The sequence below is a fragment of the Mercenaria mercenaria genome, chromosome 3, assembly GCF_021730395.1.
Source record: "Mercenaria mercenaria strain notata chromosome 3, MADL_Memer_1, whole genome shotgun sequence".
NCBI lineage: Eukaryota > Metazoa > Mollusca > Bivalvia > Venerida > Veneridae > Mercenaria > Mercenaria mercenaria.
Genome location: NC_069363.1, coordinates 89996180 through 90019358, shown reverse-complemented (window position 1 = coordinate 90019358; position 23179 = coordinate 89996180). Strand labels below are relative to the sequence as shown.

Genomic DNA, 23179 nt, shown 5'->3' with positions numbered 1-23179 from the left:
CTTTGCTGCACTCTCTCAGGTTGCGATGGAGAAATCCAAGTGTACGTGATGCCTTGGCTGCTGTTCCTTGAGTGTGCTTTTCCCATTGAAGATCGTCGCTGGGGGTTACGCCAAGGTACTTGGCCCTGTCGGTAACTTGAAGACGCTGACCATGGAAATAGTAGCTGGTCTCCCGACAGTGACGTTTGTTTGTAGTAATCCTCAGCACGGTACATTTATCAGGTGGAAGCTCATCTTCTTGGAGCTTGGTGACATCTTCATCCTTGCGGATATGTTTATACAGTAGCGTATCATCAGCAAACAGGTTGGCTTGAGACGACTGACAAACAGCGGTAAATTTGTTGATGTATACCAGGAATAAGAGGGGTCCCAACACCGTTCCCTTAGGTACTGCCGAAAGAACTTCAAGATTCTCTGATGAACTCCCCGGGCCTCTACAAGGACTTGCTGTGTTCAGTTGTTTAGGAAAGACGATACCACTGAAGCGTGTTATTACGGATGCCGTAGAAATTTAGTCCTCAATCATCAATTTCATTCCGTTTACACCAGAGACGACCTCCCCAGTATTCCTGATCTAGGCCCTAGTAATTAACATACAAACCATGAAACCTATTAAATCAGTATATAGTAACTTAGTATAATAATTCTTTTTGTGGAAAAAGTAGTGCACTTGAACCATCTTGATATAACAGATATAGGATGTTTTCGTAAACATTTCTTATTTTCACACTTTAGGCCTACTGTTCAAGGTCGTAGACACAAAGTCGCAGAATATGGATTTTTCCGTTAAAACATATAATATTGTAACACACGTTCAAAAGAGTGATTGTCAATTAGTCGAGCACGCACCTGCTGTAGTAGCAATTTCCCCGGATTAATCCGTGGGTATTGAGCAATTGCGAGACCCCTCTAAATAGGATTGAGTTTATATCGGCTATATAAGCCATTGTGGACGCATTTTGAGTTGGCTTCTCCGAAGTCCACATCGCGAGTGTAGGTAAACCGCACGTTAAATTTAATCAAAATTTGACGGAAATGACTACTCCAAATTATGCAGTAAGTTGCGAATATCATTTTGTGAATTTTTACCGGATATTGGTGTTTATTTTACTAAAATACGGGAGCATTTTCTTCAGCAAGGTGGCCATTTTGCCTGGCCTGTCAATCACAAGGTAAATTAGCAGAAAAATGTCATTGATGTTATAAAAAGCGGTTTATAAATAGAGTTATCTAATTGGTGAGAGAAATAAATATTTTGCATGCGATGACATTACATTTACATGTCTGCATTATCACTTTTTAATCTGCCAAGTGGCTTTTTTGAAAAAAAAAATCCAAATCCATGTGCGGAGCGTACGAAATTTCAGGGGCGGTTTCAGCTTTTTTTCGGTAAAATGATTGTTTTAGGTGTAAGTTGATGGAAGGCATTTGAAAATAGTGTTATAAGGTGTAAAAATGTGGTTTATATTTAGATGAGGCCAGTTTTGTTTTTACTAATTTAGCTGGAAATGTTTAAAAAAAATGCAAAAAGAAAAATCCCGTTTTTTTAATTAGTGCATCATGTTCATTGTCTTATAACTGCTGTAGTCTGTGGTGTAAGGTCTAAAAAGCAATCAGTTTGCACAAGATAGAAAAATGCTGCCAGAGGAGGTTGTACGCCCAATTACTTCGTAGCTGGATAGTGAAATGGCGTTATATCATGGTGAGGAAGAAGTCCTCGTGTTTAATTTGGAAAAAATCATGAAGCAACAACCACAGGAAAGATACCACCTGATTCACTATTTCCAAAAAATGTGACCCCAAAAAAGTTACCAACTGAGCTACTGAGGCCACCTGATACGAGAACCACTACACACTTTCTCTCTTAATGCGAGACATTGGCACTCCTGGCCAATGTCTGCCGCACACTGTTAACCGAATTCAGATGCGCACCTCAGCCAAACTGCCCGTCCCGCATGGGCTCCAAGGGTGAAGATCTCGGTAGAACCTCAAATGTAACGGTCCGAGGAAAAATATGCAGCCTCAACCAGGACTCAGACCTTCGGCTTACCTATTTTAATGCTTTAAATACCATTTGAGCTGCCGAGGCCACCCGATACGAGAACCGAGATACACAAGTTTATATGTTTCATCGAAAGTATCTTAAATACTGTATGATTGTTAAGATGGGGAAAGTATGGAGATCAGAAATTATACACAGTTTTCAAAGTGAAAGTACCATTTGAATGGGGATAAAATTTCATTTTATTTTTAGCTCACCTGAACACAAAGTGCTCAAGGTGAGCTTTTGTGATTGCCCTGTGTCCGTCTTCAACAATTTAACTGTTGACACTTTTGAGGTCACAATTTTGGCCTTTCTTGTTGAAACTTTGTCAGAATGTTACCTTCAATAAAATCTTGGACAAGTTCGATATTGGGTTATCTGGGGTCAAAAACTAGGTCACCAGGTCAAATCAAAGGAGCACTCTAGAGGCCACATTTATGACAATATCTCATTTATGACAGTATCTCTATGAAACTTGGTCAGAATGTTAATCTTGATGGTCTTTAGGTCAAGTTCGAATCTGGGTCACATTTTCTACTTGATCTTCATAAAACTTTGTCAAAATGTTTGTCTCTATGAAATCAAGGCCAACTTAGATTCTAACTTATCAGGGGTTAGAATGAGGTCAGATGAGCGATACAGGGCCTTCAGGGCCCTCTTGTTTTACTGAATGGCTGCATAATCTTTCTAAAAAAATAGGGAAATCTTTCTTTGTGATAGATAAGTCATATTAAAATAAATCAAAGATATATAGGAGAAAAAATGCAATTAGCTGTGGTCACTTGCTTTAAAAAACCCCTGAAAAATTAGTTTTGTGTCAAAATCTAGGACATGACTTTAACACCCAATAAAACTTTATCAGTAAATTTTATGTTCAAAAACACAATTGATTTGTCTTTCATACACATATAAAAGTTCAAAAATATATTTTGCATCTTGTATATAATCATAACTAACAAAAAATTGGTGGTTGTTGCTAATGAAATGTCAGTTTCCAGAATTGAATGGTGGCAGGGCCAATTAGAAGCAGAGGAAGTAGGCTCATTTGTTTGGTCAAAAATGGTGCTATATAAATTATGATAAAAAAAATGAACAGACAGTCCAGGACCCAAAAACAAATCTGGCACCAATTTACTATGTATTAATTTAAGTTGGCAATGCTGCATTTCACGGCAACCTTCTTTTCATGCTCTGTCATTTTTCAACCAAATAAGTTATGGCCAAATAGCAAAATATTAATCTGTTTCACCATACATACATTCTGAAGACATTGTTTCTTCACCAGTGTTTATTATTTTTAGCTGGATTTTAAGAAATTTATGGAGAGCTATCCAACGCTGCGTCCACAGTTTTGATGCTTTTTGTCTTTGATATTACTGAATGGATTTGATTAAAACTTAAAGCAGTGTTCCACATCATCACATTATATCACACAAAAGTTCATAACTCTTGCACCAGTGTTACCATAAATTATGCCCCCTTTTATTCAAAATTTCAGGTTAAAGTTTCAATGCACTTTTGTTCTATCTTATGGAAATGATCTGACACAAACCGTTATCCAGTATCATCATCCACACTGGAGGTATTAACCACATTTCTCGGGGGATAGCTCCAGTTTCTTCATATATGCTTGTTTTACTATAAAGTATCAAATAGTTGGGCACACACTGTCCTGCTTTTAATAGAGTGCATATGTATGTACTATTGTTGAAATTGTTCAGATGACCTGGAATGCAAAAATTGGGCATTTTCGTGGACAAAGTCATGTATATTTCAGAGGAAGTTATATTTCTCAGTTGTTGAAGATGTCATTTCCAATGTGAGAGAGGCATTTCTGGATGAAGGTGTTGATGAACAAGTCTTACAAGAACTCAAACAGGCAAGTAGTTTTGATTCACAGTCACGGTGTTAGAGGACTTGCGTCAAAATAAGATGTGTCTAATTACGTCCAGCCCAAATTCTGGTTTATGTGTACATTTTTTGTATTCAGGGTGGCCAACCCACGTGACTTTTGGATACCGTATACACAGAGAAAACATCTTGATTCAAATAACACTTTTTGCCTTAATTCCAGACTGACAAAGTCCATTTTTGGCAAAATTGAGATTTAAATGTCATAAGGTTCGTCTCTAAGACCTCTGTATGATGGTGAATTTATGTCCTTGTGGAACTAGGATTAACAGGCTAAATATTAGTTCAACAAGGCTGTAAGTAGTGTAAAGTCATTGACATTCATATAGTTAAACATTGTTACCCACAACTATTAAGAAGCTAGTTATGGCATTGTTGAAATAAGGCAACAATTTTGCCAATATTTTCCTTATTACTTGATAGGTATTCATAAAATAAAGTATGTCCAAGATAACAAAATGAGTCCTTTCCTCCGCACAAAGCGCCTGCCATCAGTTTTTAGTACTTTCCACAAACACTTCGTCCAGCTGCTTGTTCTGGACTAACTGTAGGTAACATACACACTTACGCAGTTGGGCAAAGTGTTTTAGAAAAGAATTAAAGACTGATTGCAGATGTTTTGTGCAGAGGAAAGCACTCATTTTGCTGTCTTTGACGTTCTTTACGTGATGAAAATCTGTCGAGTAATAAAAAAAATATAGGCAAAATGTCGCCTTAATCGGGGACATTTTCTTCGTGTGTAAGGTATCCAAAAGTCATGTGGGTTGGCCACCCTGATTTTGTTCTGGTTAAATGTAACTTATCTGCTTTTCTGTCTGTTTGTCTGTGTACACAAATATTTGTTGGCTTTTCATCTTTTTACCCCCTTTAAGGGGTTTTCAAATAAAAGATGTTTATCAGAACGAGAAAGCTTGCAAAATGCAACTTCCAGCTGTGACAAATTTTGTACAAAGTTTTACTGTAACTTACAGTAAGCAGTCAGGGGTGTAACTGTTTTAAGTTATGTAACCTATTTCAGTTACTTTTTCAAGCATTTTATAACCTGTATTAGTTATAAAATATAGATAACCCAGGTAAGTTATTCAAAAAAAGCCTTTTTGCTGTTCTCACAAAGTGACCTTTAAAGTGTAATTAGTAGCAAACTGTGGTTAATCAAATTCTCTTTTAGTCTGATCATGACCTGATGAGCTTAATGGGATGTTAAGAGTTTTATAGCTTTAAAACCATTGCGTAAGACTTTATCAGCCTTGCATAAAAAAATTTACTGCATAGCTGGAAAGATAAAAGGCCAAGGATTTAGGAAATGATTGCAAATGAGGAATTGACACAGGAGGGTTTTGTAATATTTTATGATAACTGAAACAAGTTATGAAAGTAAACGCAATAACTCAAATGGGTTATAAACTGTGATAACTTGAAACAGTTACACCCCTGAATGGTAAGGTCAGAAAAATGTTTCGCATCTGCTTCATTCTTCTTTTACCCCGTGAAGGATTTTAAAGTAACTTGGCATAGTTTTTTGAGAATCAGATTCATGATTGTAGGTTGTCATAGTTGTAGGTTGAGACCAAATGTCAAAAGGTCAGTAGATGATCCAAGTCTTTCTTGGTGGCTTTGATGGTCAAATGTAGTAATTATGTGTCCCACCACACAGTGGTGCGGGAGACATATTGATTTACTCCAGTCTGTGTGTGTGTGTCTGTCTGTCTGTCACAAAGCTTGTCTGCACTCTAAGTCGAACATTTCTCAACTGATTTCACCAAACTTAAACAAAATGTGTTTGACCAGAAGACCTCGGTCAAGTTCAATAACTAGCCAAAACGGTCCAGGCATATTGGAGTTATGGCCCTTGAATTACCAAAAATAGGCCTTTTTACTCTTGTCCGCACTCTTAAGTCAAACATTTCTCATCCGATCTTCACCAAACTTGAACAAAATGTGTTTGACCATGAGACCTCGGCCAAGTTTGATAACTAGCCAAATCGATCCAGGCATTTCGGAGTTACGGCCCTTGAATTACCGAAAAATCAGCCTTTTTACTCTTGTCCGCACTCTTAAGTCGAACATTTCTCATCCGATCTTCACCAAACTTGAACAAAATGTGTTTGACCATGAGACCTCGGTCGAGTTCAATAACTAGCCAAATCGGTCCAGGCATTTTGGAGTTACGGCCCTTGAATCATAGGGGCACTTGTGGGAGACATGCGCTTTTCTCAAAATCATCTCTAGTTAGAGACTAGTTGGGCCTGTTGAAGACAAATTTAATTCAATTGGATGATTTCCTGTGATCATTAGATGATGAAGTATACTTTTAGTTGTACCAACAGCTCTTTTTTAAAGACAATATTTTATGTACAAATGTACTTAAAAAAAAATAAAAACCTGAATATCCTTCTATTTCTGTTGCATGACTTGTAAACCACTTTAGAGAGCTTTTGACACAAGTATGTATATAAGTATAGCTACTTAGATCACATTCAAAAACTTAATTTTTATTTACAATTTAGAATTATTGTATACCGTCCATCTGTATTGTCGCGGCACTTGACATTCGACATAACGACATTAAACAAGAAACAACACAACAGAGTATTTCTTGTCTTTACCACAATATTTCATGTCATATGCATCAATAACAGTTTATAACTGTGTGAAAATGAATCAGATACCGGTCAAGAAACATCTATTTGTACTTCGAACAACAATAGGCAGCCATCATGTGACGTCGCATCACTAAATGACTAATTTTGCAGTATAGGTCAACACTTGTGGCAATCAAACTATCATAGGTTAAGAAACACTAAATATTATTCAAACATTGAAAAGCTATCTAAGTCAAACTAACAGGAACACTCAAAAGTCATTAAATGCTAATTTAAATGTTTTATATTATCTGTTTTCATTGGCACTCTCGAAGATATTCTCCTCTGGGTAGTGGACACACCATATTTTGCAAGTAAACCACAAGGTCGTGGGCGTGGTCATAATGTATCTTTGCCTAAGAATAGTACTATTACTGAATATTTTCTATCTGATACTTATCTAACATGTTCAGATTCACTGCTCAGTATCATGGGTGTATTTTGAAGAGACGGTCACGGGGCCCCCATCCCCGCCTCCCCCTTAAAATCTGCAGAGTTTAGACATTTTGATGTTTTGCCTAATACTGATATTTCATTAATTCTTGTGTAGCTGGGGGATGTAAGGTAAAATTTGGTGTCCTCTAACCTATAGACGGGACTTAATTTGCATAGTTAATGAGGCCAAATGCTGATCGGCTGGTAGACAAACTTGTAAACATTGCAAATATTTGCTTAATTAATGGATTGTTTTTTGTTTTTTTTGCAATAGATGTATGAAAAATACGATTTTAATAAATATTGACAGATATTAAGCAAGATAACTGCAGGTAAGTACGTTTTTCGCTAGCATGCGTAAAATAAGTCACAAACTTGACATGTAAACACCACGTAGGTGGTGCAACTCAAATACTGCGAAATTAGTGATGACGCGAGATTAGTGATGTCGAGTATATGTACTGGTAATGAAAGCATTCTTTAGATTTAAACAAAAAATTGACCTGAATATGGAGGGCAGGCCTCTTAATAGTGGAAGTAATTTGTAATCTTTAAAATTACTCAAGATGATTTTGAAATGTTTGTTTTTCCCTTTTCAGTTATGGGAGGGTAAACTAACAGCATCTCGAGCACTGGACCCAGCAGAGCCTGAGCCAGTAGTTCACAGCAACATTCCATATCCATTGTTACAGCAACAGCAGTCTTCTCAACCTACTGGTAAGATTTTTTGCTTTTAAGCTTATTTATAGTTGTCACAAGAAGCTGTATCTGTGACTACTCAACAAGACTGGTTAGTGGAGGAATAGTTCAAGATACAGACTGCAATTCTAGAAGCTCCCCTTGTTCTTTAGCATCAGGACTCCTGCCCAAATGTTGGTAATTTTAATTGATATTATCAAGATCAGCTGTTGCTTTTTAAACTAGAATATTTTGCCATGAATTTTGTTAAATGTATTTTGTGGTTTATAACGTAATTCTATTGAAATGCAATGGTAGGCCTAAGAGGTACTAGCATGTGAAAAAAGCTGTGTGTTAGATTAAGTTTTCGATGAAATTTTAGCATAAGTTGGAAGAGGAGTATAAAGTTATCTTTCAGTTTCACTTGGGAGATAAAATGTTGTTTATTTCATTGATCTGTCTAGCAGTGAATGTTTGGAGGTGCATTGTCTTATAATTTCTTCCAAGAGAACTGTTTCTGGCTTGTTTGATTTATTGTCTCTTTGTCCTCTTTCCATGGAAACTGTATGAACTGTAGTTTTGAAGCTTCGTACATTTTTAATCATCGTAAACAATGGTAAAGTAGGCCAAGAACTGTCACTCTTGCATTTAAATTTGTCAGAATTATGGCCCTTTTTTCTAAGAAAAGTAGTCTTTCTTGGTATATCATAATCTGATTTTTATTGTTTATAAACTTGTAAAGATTTTGGATCATGGTAACATCCAGTTTTTGTACTTGGGAAATTGGTATTTAAAGTTTTATCTTTACTATTTTAAGAATAGTGATACTATTGGATTGAAACTCTACACAACTTCAAGGCGTTTTAGTCATCAGACCTGCTTAAATAACCAAGTTGGTTAACATGTAATATTTACATTTGCCCTATTCTTTTCCATTGAAAAATTTGACGTTCATTTCGTATGAACAGGAAAGGCGCGAAAGTTATGTCAACGCTGCTTAGTGATAACGGGCCGCTGTTTTGACGACGTCCGCGTATAGTCAGGGAGAACGTTCCTTAGATGATGTCGCAGTTGTTCCGTCTGGTGAACAGAATGGCCGGGAAGCTGATTTTACTGTTAAATGCAACAAAATGTGTGCAGTTCATAATATAATCTTGTTTACAAATGGAAAGGAAATATAATGTCAGGGTTTTTTTTTACGACTGGGGGAAGAGGCCCCAGCCTGTCATTGGGGGAAGAAAATAGCGCGCGACGAGCAGTTTTGGGGGATTTTTTCACTCGGGGGAATTTACAATTATGCATAATAAACACTTCAAACTATGTTTTTATTACATATTCTTGCAACTTTTAGCAACTATACACACTGTCACTTAGCAATAGATGGACTTGCACTAATGTTCACTTATCATTGTAACAAGGTGGGTGGGGAGAGTTGAAATGCTCAAATCATTGAATATTTAAAGGTCACATGCTTTTATTCACAAAAAATGCTTTAAAATAAGAGTTGCTTTTGCAAGAGTCATCATATTATTATTAAATGCATACTTTTGTTGGCTTTTTATTTCAACTGTACTAGAAAATCTTGTAAGAAAGGATAAAAAAAGTCCGAAAATCACGATCGCGAAAACGTGTGACAAATATGAAAAAACGAAAGCAAACATTAAAAATTCTTGATAAAATACCCGTTTTAAATTTCATCTTTTCACCAGAACTATTCCATACTTATAATATCTGATTACTTAAAACATTTATATTTTATTTTGCTCTAGCAAAATACCCCGGCAAAGATAATAAATTTGCGTAACGGCCGACCGGCTTATTTAATCGAATCTAGCACATAAAATAATTACTTTAAATTAACAACACATATTACACAATACAGCATAAGCTGTTACCGCTAATTAACAAGAGGTACAAACACGATAATCTGACGCTGCATTGTTTATCAATCATCTATATTACATACTGATGATAACCACGTGTCAGTCGGCGCGTGGCGTGATTGACATCTGTCAGTAGCTAATTAACATACGACGCTCCGCCTACTGTCATACTTACGGTGGTGTCGACAAACAGTATGAAGTTCACTGGGATTTTGATTGACAAGGGGCAGAGATTTCGAACTCGTTACGCATCAAAGAGTATTACCGCGAGACAAGCAGACGCCCACGGCATATTATGTGTGGGTCAGATACGAGTTTTTATCGATTTTCGCTGGTCAAAACCGGAACCTCGGGTCCACAGAACGCTCTTCTAACATTTTTCTACTATTTCTAAAGGTTTTCACACCCACTGAAAATTGTGAAAGACCGTCTGCAATTGTGAACGGATCCGATATTCGGTCGGGAAAATCGCTGGGAGTAATCTCCATTGCTTTGTTTACGATTTTGGAGGGGGAATTTCGGACGTAGGGGAATTTCGACTGCGGTAGGGGAAATCCTTGGCTGTGGGGGAAATCCTCGGCTGGGGGACGAGGCCGATATTCGGCCTCTGCTATAGAATAAAAAAAAACCCTGAATGTAAATATAAGAATTGAATGTATTTTTATGGTGTTCATATGAAATGAACGACAGAATAGGATCGGCAAATTAAAAATGAACCGCTGGCGCGATTCATGGATTTGCCGATCCTACTCTGTCGTTCATTTCGCATGAACACCGAAAAAAATCATTTCATTTCTTACATTGAATGTTGTTCAAATTATGGTCCTTTTTTGACTTACAAGTTTTTGTTAGTTTCTTAATGCATCTTAACAGTCAAGGTATATCTATGTATAGAATTGAAACTTCACACAGTGCTTTCCTGTCATCAAACCTATAGATACCATCAATTCAGATAACTATTGATTGAATTTAATTCAGATTATTAGCATGTGTAACTAAGCCTTTTCATGTAATGAATTTATTTGAAAATTGAGGTTACAATTTTGAATAGTTCATCATTTATAAAAATTGATTCCTTCATTTTGTGTTTTCAGTGGTTCCTACAGGAAGCAATGTACAACAACAGATTCCTATACCAGTACAAATAAATACAGATGGACAGATTGTGAGTACTTTATGCAAAACTTTTTTATCCATGTTCTTTGAAATTGCTTTGTTTTGTTCTGTTGTCTGTTGCAGTCTGAGACCTAAACAAGTTTTGGTCAGAAATGTAAATCCACAGCTAATATAGTTTTTAAGTGGTTTAGATTGCACAGGTGAATGAAAAGCATAGTATGACACTTTGTTGTAAAGCAAACCGATTTGAAGTATTTATTTGTATTTAATAGTAATATTTCTTGATAACAGCTAACAAGTTCAATTATTTTCCAGCCTGCCAAACTACCTACTTTGGCATAAAATAGTCAGATGAACACAGTAGCACCTAAGTGAAATACTGTCAAAAAGTGGCATTAAACACATACCATATAGGCAGTTCTGAATCAAACAGGGTTATACAAAATGTTATAGGCAAATCCAAAATACTGTAAAATCATTTTTATTTTGTGGGCACAAAATTTCATGGTTTGGGCCAAAGTTATAGTTATTTCATAAGGAATTTCAAATTCAGATTGTAAAAGGATTAGGTATTTTATTTATTTGTTCGGTCCCGAGAAAACTATTCTATTGCCTTTACAGTATGCCATAAACTGGAAGACCTGTAGTGTAACATGTATTGATTTATGTATTTCAGAGTAATGCAGCCAGTATGGCATTTTCTGCCCAGGGTGGTATGTTTCCACCCCAACTACAAGCTCTAGTCAATGTTAATCCAGGTGCTCAACTCACACTTCAACAAACAGGTAGGTCAGCTCTAGTCAATGTTAATTCAGGTGCTCAACTCACATTTCAACAAACAGGTAGGTCAGCTTTAGTTAATGTTAATCCAGGTGCTCAACTCGCACTTCAACAAACAGGTAGGTCAGCTGTAGTCAATGTTAATCCAGGTGCTCAACTCACACTTCAACAGACAGGTAGGTCAGCTCTAGTCAAGGTTAATCCAGGTGCTCAAGTTGACAACTCACACTTCAACAAACATGTAGGTCAGCTCTAGCACTCTTGCTATGGATTGTATAGAACTAGGTGTGTATTCTGATTTTAGGTGTTTTCATATCCCCTGAATGATGTCACTGATTTGCTTTAAAAATTAGAGTGCCCATTTTAAAATACCTGCTGTCAATATAATTATTGAGAGATGGTATTTTTAGATTTCGCTGGTTACGGGACCACAGGTACGTGTACATATATGCACTGTGTCTGTTTCATTATTGTTTCGTCAGTATCATGGAATTTTAAGAAATTTGGCACCAACTCTTCAACTGACACCATGACAATTATTGAGGAAGAGAGCAAAAATTGTCATCTACTTGAATGGCACAACTGTCATTTACAGCTTTTGACATTACCCTTTCTAAGAGTGAGTCACATCAATATTGAATTGGCCATGTTTGATAAATACCATAATTCAGTTGTTTACCTAATGCAAAACTGTACATTTGGTCTTACTTTTATACAAAGTTTGAAAATGTAGGCATTTGTCTTTCATTTAAGTGGAGTGTGAAATGTTTTAAATAAACTCAAGGTGGGATATACTTGAATTATCCAGGATTTCACATCAGAAAGTAGAAAATATAAGCAAAATAGCCCTGGAATACATAGAAGCACAGGTACTCAAGTCATTGATGCTCGAGTAAGCAGTGTTGCCTTGTATTTGAGTCTATACATTAGAACAATGAATGAGAACAGAATCATTTAACAGATTGTTAACGAGTAGCATTTAGCTGACATTGTTGTTTACTGCAGCTATAATGTCTGTATTTGAAAGTTACATTAAAAAGATAACATCAGTCTGACTTGGAGAACTGCACTGATGCTTGTTTGTACCTGAAATAATATTCAGAGGTGCTTTTTAAGTCTTGGTCCACCATTAAAACTTGAATCTCAAATGTGTGATATTTCCTGTCAGTGTGACATAAGGCCAAATAATTCAAAGTATTTTTGATTTCAGCCAATGGACAATACATATTACAAGCTTTAACCCCCGGAGCCCAGGGTCAGATGGTGAGCATGCCACAACAAACAATAATTCAGGCCCAGCCTGGACAGATACAGCAAGTGCAGGTATTATAAATCAAATAGGGTGGTTTAATTGTCCCCCTTTTGGTTTATGTTGTGTCCATTGTATCTAGTTTGTGTTGTACATAGCTTTTGTTATGATTAGATGAATTTTCAAATACCTAGACAAAACAATATGTCACGAGTTATTAGATCTGTAGCTCAGACCATATAGGTGGTTTTGGTATGAATTATCTGGTTAATAACCTTAAGTTTATGTATGAAATTTATCAAACTACTAACCTTGGAATCCAGTCTGACAATTTCTGAAAAAAAATTCTACCTCCAAATTGACAATCTCAGAAACTCTATGAATGCCAATTAACAGTAATTAGCGCAGATTAAGTTGGATCTTTAATGCATAGATATTAGATATGGTTGCTGCTGGCAAAGCACGAATATTATCAATGGCTTCCCAGGCTAACTACTTGCACAAATATTTATCATAAAGAGAAGACGAGACAAGAGAAGACTCGCACTCACAAAATTGAATTTAGATGTTGTTAAAAATAAGGCAGTATATCATATGGTAATGTTCAAGGCCAAATATTCAGTATCGCCACGACATGTGAATAGTGAAATATTGCATGAAGACATTTTAACATGAAACTTTGTCACAAAATTTAATAAAACAACACTCTGGCAATTAAGTTTGAAGGTAGTTATAATAAGATAGCTTTTGTGTTTGTTCCACCATTTGGTGATTTTTACTTGGCAATATATCCTTTGAAAGAGTTTTTATTGTTCTTCAGAAAGGATGGTGTTACTGATACATTTTCAAAATTCAATGTTGAAATTAGACATAATGTTAAGTGTGGTCAAAAATGCGTAAGATCGCTGCTGTAACGTGCAATTTAATTTCTTGGTTTTGGCCAAAACCGCATCAGTCTGTTTCCGGAATTCTAGGAATACTGTAAATACAAGACAAGATTTATAGCTAACATGATTTATAGTTAACATGACTGTCACAGACATCTTTACTATTAGTTTGGGAGGCAGCTGATACTTACCAGTGTTGACAACAGTTGTAGAGTAGCTTCCCTTACATTACTGTACAGATTTGATTTTCTGTAGGGTCAGACTCTTCCACAGTACGACGGTGCACATGATGAAACTGTCATAGATACTCCAAACACAGAGCACAGTTGTACAGATACACATAACACAGAGCAACCTTGTTCATCGCGTGACAGTGAGCCTGGCTGCTCAGGTGCTTGTGGATGCTGCAGACAGGAGGTGGAGATCGAGTTTGAAGCTTCCAAAGCATTATCAAAAAAGTTAGCACAAGATATCAAAAGAAGGACAAAGAGACGGGTACCACAGTTAGATGGGAACCATGACACTAGTTCATCAGAAGATGATGATTACGATGATGATGATGGTAATGATGATGATGAAGACAAAGAAGATGGAGAGGAAGAAGGGGAAGAAGAGGTAAGAATTGGTTGTGGTGCAAATTGGATGTAGTTGCTCGATATGCTGATATCAAAGGATAAAGAATTTCATAAAATTATTTCTTACGGCTATATGGTATCATTATATTGTGTATTTTATTCCATTCTTTTCAGTTCTTGAACTTGTAATCTCTTCTGTAATTTATTATGCCCCCGAAGGGAGGCATATAGTTTTTGAACCGTCTGTCGGTCTGTCCGCAATTTTCTTGTCCGGTCCATATCTTTGTCATCCATGGATGGATTTTCAAATAACTTGGCATGAATGTGTACCACAGTAAGACAACGTGTCACGCGCAAGACCCAGGTCCGTTGCTCAAAGGTCAAGGTCACACTTAGACATTAAAGATCATTTTTCATGATAGTGCATTGATGGGTGTGTCTGGTCCATATCTTTGTCATCCATGGATGGATTTTCAAGTAACTACGCATAAATGTGTGGCACAGTAAGACAACGTGTCACGCACAAGACCCAGGTCTGTAGCTCAAAGGTCAAGGTCACACTTAAGACGTTAAAGGTCATATTTCATGATAGTGCATTGATGGGCGTATCCGGTCCATATCTTTGTCATTCATGCATGGATTTTAAAATTATTGGGCATGAGTGTGTACCACAGTAAGACAACTTGTCGCGCGCAAGACCCAGGTCCGTAGCTCAAAAGTCAAGGTCACACTTAGACGTTAAAGGTCATATTTCATGATAGTGCAATGATGGGTGTGTCCGGTCCATATCTTTGTCATTCTTGCATGGATTTTAAAATAACTACGCATGAATGTGCGACACAGTAAGACGACGTGTCGCGCACAAGACGTAGGTCAAAGGTCCTAAACTCTAACATCGGCCATAACTATTCATTCAAAGTGCCATCGGGGGCATGTGTCATCCTATGGAAACAGCTCTTGTTTTAATATTGCATTACATCAGTTTTAAAGATTGAAATATGTCTTGACAGTTTTCTGATTTATAAATCTTGTATATTTTGCTTCATAAGGTCATATTTTGTTAATGTCGACATTTTTTTAATTGGCCTTGAAAATATTTGAAAATCAGTAGTGACATTGAAGTTGTTTTTATTTTATATGGATATACAGTATGTTTTGACCTGTGTGATTTCGTGGAATTGAAATCGTACTTCAGTAAACCTCGTATAATTTTACAATTTTAAAGATATATGTTTTCAAATTTGCATAAAGAGTTTTCCTGTTTTCATGTAATGTCCTTGTAATGAGTTTCTGTAAGTGACGAAAAACTGGTTCATGAAAAGTTTGTGGCTTTAAATTAATTCCCTTCATTAAAAAAGTAGTGGAGATATTTGAATTAGAAAATGGTTAACATAGATAAAAATTAGATTTTAAAATTATGTATTATATTTTAAAAAAAGTCTTTCTGTTTGCCCATTGTCATTGGTTGTATATAAATGATGACGTTTTTATGATTTTTGTTTTCCCAAATACTTTTGGGTGGCTGGGCACTTAAAGAGTTGCCCTTGTCTGTCCGTCTTAATCTGTGTCATGCTTGTTTCAAAACGTATTTGACCCCCGAGTCAACAAACCTCACAGGGTTGTCATTCAGCTTGTGAAGTTGTGCATGTGGTGTTTTAATCTTTATTTCACACAGGCATAGCAGAGTTATGGCCCTTGACTTTGTCAAAAATATGCATGAAAAGGAACGAAAAATTTATGTCTCTTTTGTCTCAAAAAGTATTTAACCTAGGACTATGAAACATTATAGAAATATTATTCAGCATGTGAAGTTGTGCATCTTTAATTCCTGTAGTTAATCCTGTACTATTTCTACGCTTTTCTTTTATGTTGTCTAAGAACAATTTGATAATTTGCAGGAGCCTCTGAACAGTGAGGATGATGTGAGTGAAGAGGACCCAACAGAACTGTTTGATACAGATAATGTTGTTGTTTGTCAGTTTGAAAAGGTACATTAGTTTTTACCATTTCTTCCAAATTTAAAATCCTGGTAATTAGATTGATATTAATGGGCTAGCAGATTGGTTTGGGTGGCATTAAATTCACCATGTTGAATCAGTTACATTAGAGTAATTGGATTGAAATATTTTAATGGAACATAATCTACAGGTAGCTAATAGTAAGACCAAGGTTGAGATTGCATATTGGGTCTTTTGGGTCAAGACCAAGGTTACCATTACCAATAATAGGCCGGCTGGGTTAGCTCAATAGGGAGAGCACAGATCTATGGATCGCGGGGCTGTGAGTTTGATCCCTGGGTGGGATGTATGTTCTCCATGATAATTTAATTGAAGGCATTGTGTCTGAAATCATTTGTCCTCCACCTCTGATTCATGTAGGGAAGTTGGCAGTTTCTTGTGGAGAACAGGAATACTGGTTAATAGGTTAACTGCCCTCTGTTATATAACTGAAATGCTGTTGAAATACAGCGTTAACGGTTAAACCAAAAAACAAACAAAACCAAAAATAGGAAAAAAGTGTCTACCTACTAAGTATCTGAAGATTCTGACTCATGGCTTTGTCATTCAGGGAAGTTGCCAGTTAAATAAGGAAAACACTAGTAAGAAGTGGAAGGACACGATTGGTTTACATATTTTTGAAATAATACAGAAAGCATTTCGGCAGCTAATTGACAAGCTATACAAGTAAATTTCTGAGCCAGACCTTTGATGGCCACATGATAAAATGCTCTCGTTAGATCTGATGGTGATAGATTGCCTTGTTACTGTGTCTGGGAATCACTGATAGCATACATTTATTTAGGAAATTTCCCATTACAGTGAGATCACTTTTTATAATATTATATGCTTATACCCATTGTTACAGTAGAATAGAGATTAGATGTTTGTTTCAGTGAAGTAACTTTTTGAACATTGTTCTGTTAATGCTAAATGATTAAAGATAAAGCAATATGATAAATTGCTTTAATTAGAATTACCTTCCACCAGTATAAATTGTTTGATGGATGCTCTACATACATGCAAAACCTTGACTTCTGAAGTCAAAATTGAGACCTTCATCAAGTTAATTAAAAATGGTTAGCTCTAACAACCGCACTGACCACTACATCCAAGATAAGAATAAAAAAAAAGAGCAAAAAACATGAATTATTAATAGCCATCTATCATCCATACTTAGTAACCCTTTTATGTCATCAAAAATCTTTGGCACTTCACCAAATATACAGCAAGACACAAGTTTTCAACTGTAATGACACAGGGAACAAAACAGGTGGTTCTTTAAACCCATATCAGGTAATTGAGAGAAATATTTGTTTGCCATCAATGAGGTATAAATACATAACTGAAGTGGTAAGTATAAGCATATAGCAACAAATAAGGTTCTAGGATCAGTTGGGTATTGCCCTTTCAATTTGGTTTATATTGTATATTGGCTAACAAAACTGGGTATTTTAAAACATGTTTTCTCTATCAGTTTAGCTTCAATTGTACATTCATTCATTCATGTCATTTCATTTTAAATTTCAAAAACAATTACATAAGTTGCAGTGTTAAAATATTTTTTTTACTGACCTGCAGAAATTTCAATGAAGTGTCAAAGACGAGTATTCTCACAAAGTTGTCTGCCCAAAATATTTTATTATTACTGTTTTTAAAGTTCAAATGACTTAGAAAAGATGGCTGTTGATATAAATCCTATTACATAGTCCACGGTCTAAAATGTTTTGAGCTTAAAAATTTGTGTGCATTAGCAGTGAATGTCCATGTTTACCACTAATTTGCATTTCTCTAAAATGCAGACGTCACCTGCAGAAGAATGCAGTAACATGAAGTTATAACAAAAATATGTTTTGCAAGTAGTTTTGTCTTTAAGGTTTAGGAGTATATCACCAAAACACAGAAATATTTTATAAACGAACAGCATCGTTACCAATATTTTATCTGACTATTACATGTTCTGCTGTACTGTCCCGTACTTAAAATATTCTGAAAAAGTTGTCCCCCTTTGAAAATGAATGCCATTTGTAAAGAAATAAAAATAAACAATTGCTGAAAACTGTCTTCCACCTAGTGATGTGAAATTTCAACACTCTCACGCTATTGCAAATGCATCAAAACGAACATGTGTAACAGTTCCTTGAAAATGGTGAGTTTTTAAAGGCGTTTGACTGTCTGGAAGTGGGACCCCTTTAGGCAGTCCTTTTCCGGAATTCAATGTTTATATCAGTATACTGACACTTGTTTTGTAGAGTAATATACACGCTATCATTACAAAATTTACAAAACAAGTGTCAGTATACTGATATAAACATTTAATTCCGGAAAAAGACTGCCTAAAGGGACCCCACTTCCGGACAGTCAACACCTTTAAAAACTCACCATTTTCAAAGAACTGTTACACATGTTTGTTTTGATGCATTTGCAATAGCGTGCGAGTGTTGAAATTTCCCATAATTAGGTGGAAGACAGTTTTCAGCAATTGTTTATTTTTATTTCTTTACAAATGGCATTCATTTTCAAAGGGGGACAACCTTTTCAGAATGTTTTAAGTACGGGACAGTACGGCAGGACATGTAAGGGTCAGATAAAGTATTGGTACCGATGTTGTTCATTTATCAAAAATTTCTGTTGTTTGGTGATATACTCCTAAACCTTAAGGCCTGAAAATTGTGCACTTCATTGCCCTTGCTAAATCAGTATTTTCACTAGTATCTTAAGAAAAACATTGATTTTATAATTAAAAGTGGTACAGTTTGAATAAACTGGATAAATGTCTTTAAATGGTACATATTTATTTAAATGATGAGTAACACTGCACCTTTTATATGCATTATTTAGAAAATTTAGTGCCTGTAATTTCACAAGCATTTCAATTCAGGGAAGAAATATTCTGTAACTTTGAAGACACATGATGCTCTGTCCTCGCACTTTTATATGATCATGCTAAACAAAAATTTGAAAGCAGTGTACCTTTTGGTCAGGGATGATGAAAAGCTGGAAGATTTATTAAGTAGAAAGTGAATGGGTTGTTTCCATTCAAGAAGGAAAACAAATTGAAAACTGCAATAAATTGGTTTCTAACAGACTAAAGTTGTGCTTGTTGAAATTGCTTGATAGATGAATAGTCCTTCGGACTGAGTAATATTTTTTCTGAAGGTTGAATAATGTTTAATGTTTAGAATATTGTTGCAATAAATTTTAACTCTTTTTTTACCATGAATGAATTTATGAAATAAGTTTGTTGTAAATCATGTATTTTACAGATAAGCAGGAACAAAAGTAAATGGAAATTCAATCTCAAAGATGGTATTATGAACCTAGAAGGTAAAGACCATGTGTTCCAGAGAGGTATTGGTGATGCAGAATGGTAGTCTGATATTTATTCTCTGCAGAGTGATATTGGAACTGTGATCTGTGAAGCAGTCAAAAATGTAACAGACTGTGACCATATTTTTACTTCTGGTTGACTTGTTCTTAGTCTGGCTGGCAGTTCCAGTCTAGAGAATTTACTGTTCAAAGCATGGATCATGATTTAATCATTTGATACTCATTGAATGTGATTTTATACCAAACAATACAAAAGATATGTAGAATGTTGACAATAGGACATATTTCTGATGTATTACTTGGCATAGATATTATTAATATTCCATTAGGCTAAGTGTTCTTTAAGTACTGTGACTTGTTTTCATACATTGTTCATTTGTGAAAGAATGCTACTGAATTCAGTATGAAAAAAAGTTACATACAGGAATCAAAATTCAAAGCTATGCCCTAAGGGATACTGTTAAATTATTGCAAAGAAACCATTGTATCTTGTTATAAGTGTAATATATTGAATAAGATTCAGGTGTTTGCATAATTATTCAGAATATAGACTTCCTGTAAAACAGGCATGTTAGTATTATGGAGCAGAGCCTATCCATCTAAAACACTAGGAAATTATTAAATATGACTTTCGTTGAAAAAATCATACCAACTAATTTGATAAATATATTACCTGTCTACACAGTTTTGTGTGATGATTTAATGTATAGGTTTGATAAAGTTAAGTGTCTGGAAATTGTTGAATAGTCTTGCAACATTTTTGACAATTTTATCATTGCAGTCATTGTATTTGCCCAGCTCATTTTACAACAATGGCAATAAGATGAACCCTTTAGATAGCTGTTTTTGTCATTTTTATCAGAACTATATTTGATAGGTTTTATTACATGATTACAAAAGAAGCCAAATACAATCATTCCAGCCCATGCTTTAGAATGGGCATTATTTGGCAAGGATGTAATAATGAGAACTAATTAAGAAATAATATATCTCATCCAGTGATTTGTCCTTGAATAAATCATTGCTTGGAGTTCAGATGCGAAGGAATTATATCACGAGGGCGGAGCCCGAGTGATATAATAATACGCATCTGAACGACAAGCAATGATTTATTCAAGAGCAAATCACTAAATGAGATATATTATTTCGATTCTAACACGTTATAAAGGATTTTAAAGTACATCCTTGATGACATGCATTAAATATTTGCCCGTTTTCAATCGGTTTCTTTTCGTGCACGCCGCTATGCCGCTTGACGCCATGACGTAATAATTGTGACGTCAGAACAGTGATTTGCTGTATGATAATTCACTGCTTTCTTCCTTCTTTGTTTAATAGGAAAATGAATCGGATCGTGTTAGAATAAGCTTTCATTGACTTAATCAGCACAGTGGTTTTTGGTGATGTGTAATTTTACATTAAAGTCTGCAAGAACAATTATGCTTGGAAATTTTGTTAGGCAAACTGTGTTTCAGTTACAGGTATTGTTTTTAGAGTATAATATTTATAATGTAACAGATTTGTCAGTGAACATGTGCTTTCATTATGACATTGTAATGGAGCTTTAGTGCTTGCCTGCAGCTGTGAGCTTGTACGACTGATCTTGCATCTGTTACAGGGCCAATGTGAAAACATATGATCAATAAAACAGGTCAGTCTTGCATTTTTGTTGTTTTAGTGTTCATACATCGTCGGTGTGATGTATGAGGACTCCTATAAATCTATGGGCATTACTTTCTGCACATTGCAAGTATAAAAATTGAGTATCAAGCTGTGAAAGTGCTTTTATATAATACACATGTACATGCTTATGTATTATTACAAAGTGGAGGCAGTTTGTCATTATACTTCATACTTTATTTAGTAAGGATTAATTTGCTTCAACCGATGTGTCTTAATTAAGCAAGAGCTTTTATGCCCCCGAAGGGAGGCATATTAGTTTTCAACTGTCCGTTAGTTCGTTCGTTCGTTAGTTCGTTCGTCACAACGTTAACTTTTTGCATGAAGGCACTTTACTCGCGAACCACTGCACCCAGGACCTTCAGACTTCACATGCTGATAGTACTTATTGAGTACACCACCCCTACTGACTTTGGGGTCACCAGGTCAAGGTCACAACGTTATTTTTTAGCTCACCTGTCACAAAGTGACAAGGTGAGCTTTTGTGATCGCGCGGCGTCCGTCCGTAAACTTTTGCTTGTGACCACTCTAGAGGTCACATTTTTCATGGGATCTTTATGAAAATTGGTCGGAATGTTCACCTTGATAATATCTAGGTCAAGTTAGAAACTGGGTCACGTGCCTTCAGAAACTAGGTCAGTAGGTCTAAAAATAGAAAAACCTTGTGACCTCTCTAGTGGCCATATATTTCATGAGATCTTCATGAAAATTGGTCAGAATGTTCACCTTGATGATATCTAGGTCAGGTTTGAAACTGGGTCACGTGCTATCAAAAACTAGGTCAGTAGGTCTAAAAATAGAAAAACCTTGTGACCTCTCTAGAGGTCATATATTTCAAAAGATCTTGATGAAAATTGGTCAGAACGTTCACCTTGATGATATCTAGGTCACGTGCTGTCAAAAACTAGGTCAGTAGGTCAAATAATAGAAAAACCTTGTGACCTCTCTAAAGGCCATATTTTTCATGGGATCTGTATGAAAGTTGGTCTGAATGTTCATCTTGATGATATCTAGGTCAAGTTTGAAACTGGGTCACGTGCGGTCAAAAACTAGGTCAGTAGGTCTAAAAATAGAAAAACCTTGTGACCTCTCTATAGGCCGTATATTTCATGAGATCTTCATGAAAATTGGTCAGAATGTTCACCTTGATGATATCTAGGTCAAGTTCGAAAGTGGGTCACGTGCCTTCAAAAACTAGGTCAGTAGGTCAAATAATAGAAAAACCTTGTGACTTCTCTAGAGGCCATATTTTTCATGTGATCTGTATGAAAGTTGGTCTGAATGTTCATCTTGATGATATCTAGGTCAAGTTCGAAAGTGGGTCATGTGCCATCAAAAACTAGGTCAGTAGGTCAAATAATAGAAAAACTTGTGACCTCTCTAAAGGCCATATTTTTCATGGGATCATTCTAATTTTGAAATGTATAAGTAAAATACTCGATCGAAAAAAATAAATAAATTGATTCAGGCATATCAAAGAAGGTACATAAACCTTTATTAAATTTATTAAACTGCAGTACAGTGTAAAATACAGTAATCTTAAAAAGGTATTACAAATAAGATAAGGTAATTCTGAAGGAATTTCAACAAATAAAGTACAAGTAAAATAGAAAAAGTGGAAACTCCACAGGTCGCTCAACACAACAAAAACGAAAATGTTGCAGGCTCGGTTTGATTGGGCCTGTTCATGGACGTTAGTGGAAATGCATGCTACCGTCCACGCCCTCTAGCCCCGGGTTGAGCAGAACTCAACATTTACACATGCTAAAAGTAAAGAAAAAATAATTTAGAGACATCCGCAGATGCGTTCATACGACGGTGCACATGGAACCTTCAATGCTACACTAGTGTGTAATTCCATAAAGAGCTGCGTATGGTCCCCAGTTAAAAAAATGGGTTTGCCCTAAACGAGAAAACAATGAGCAGAACTAAAACTGGAATTTAGAAAGGGGATAAGTTTGATGTTATCTAT

At 35.8% G+C, this 23179-nt stretch overlaps 1 protein-coding gene across 1 annotated transcript; it reads left to right on the top strand.

The window, feature by feature from the left end:
• Window positions 1–923: 923 nt before the first annotated feature.
• On the top strand, window positions 924–22575 carry LOC123545431 (transcription initiation factor IIA subunit 1-like). Its single transcript, XM_053539240.1, has 9 exons — window positions 924–1056; window positions 3822–3923; window positions 7632–7749; window positions 10688–10758; window positions 11386–11494; window positions 12700–12812; window positions 13881–14240; window positions 16099–16188; window positions 19464–22575. Exons 1-9 carry the CDS (start codon window positions 1036–1038, stop codon window positions 19569–19571), a joined length of 1092 nt encoding a protein of 363 aa, XP_053395215.1. The 5' UTR covers window positions 924–1035; the 3' UTR covers window positions 19572–22575.
• Window positions 22576–23179: the final 604 nt, after the last annotated feature.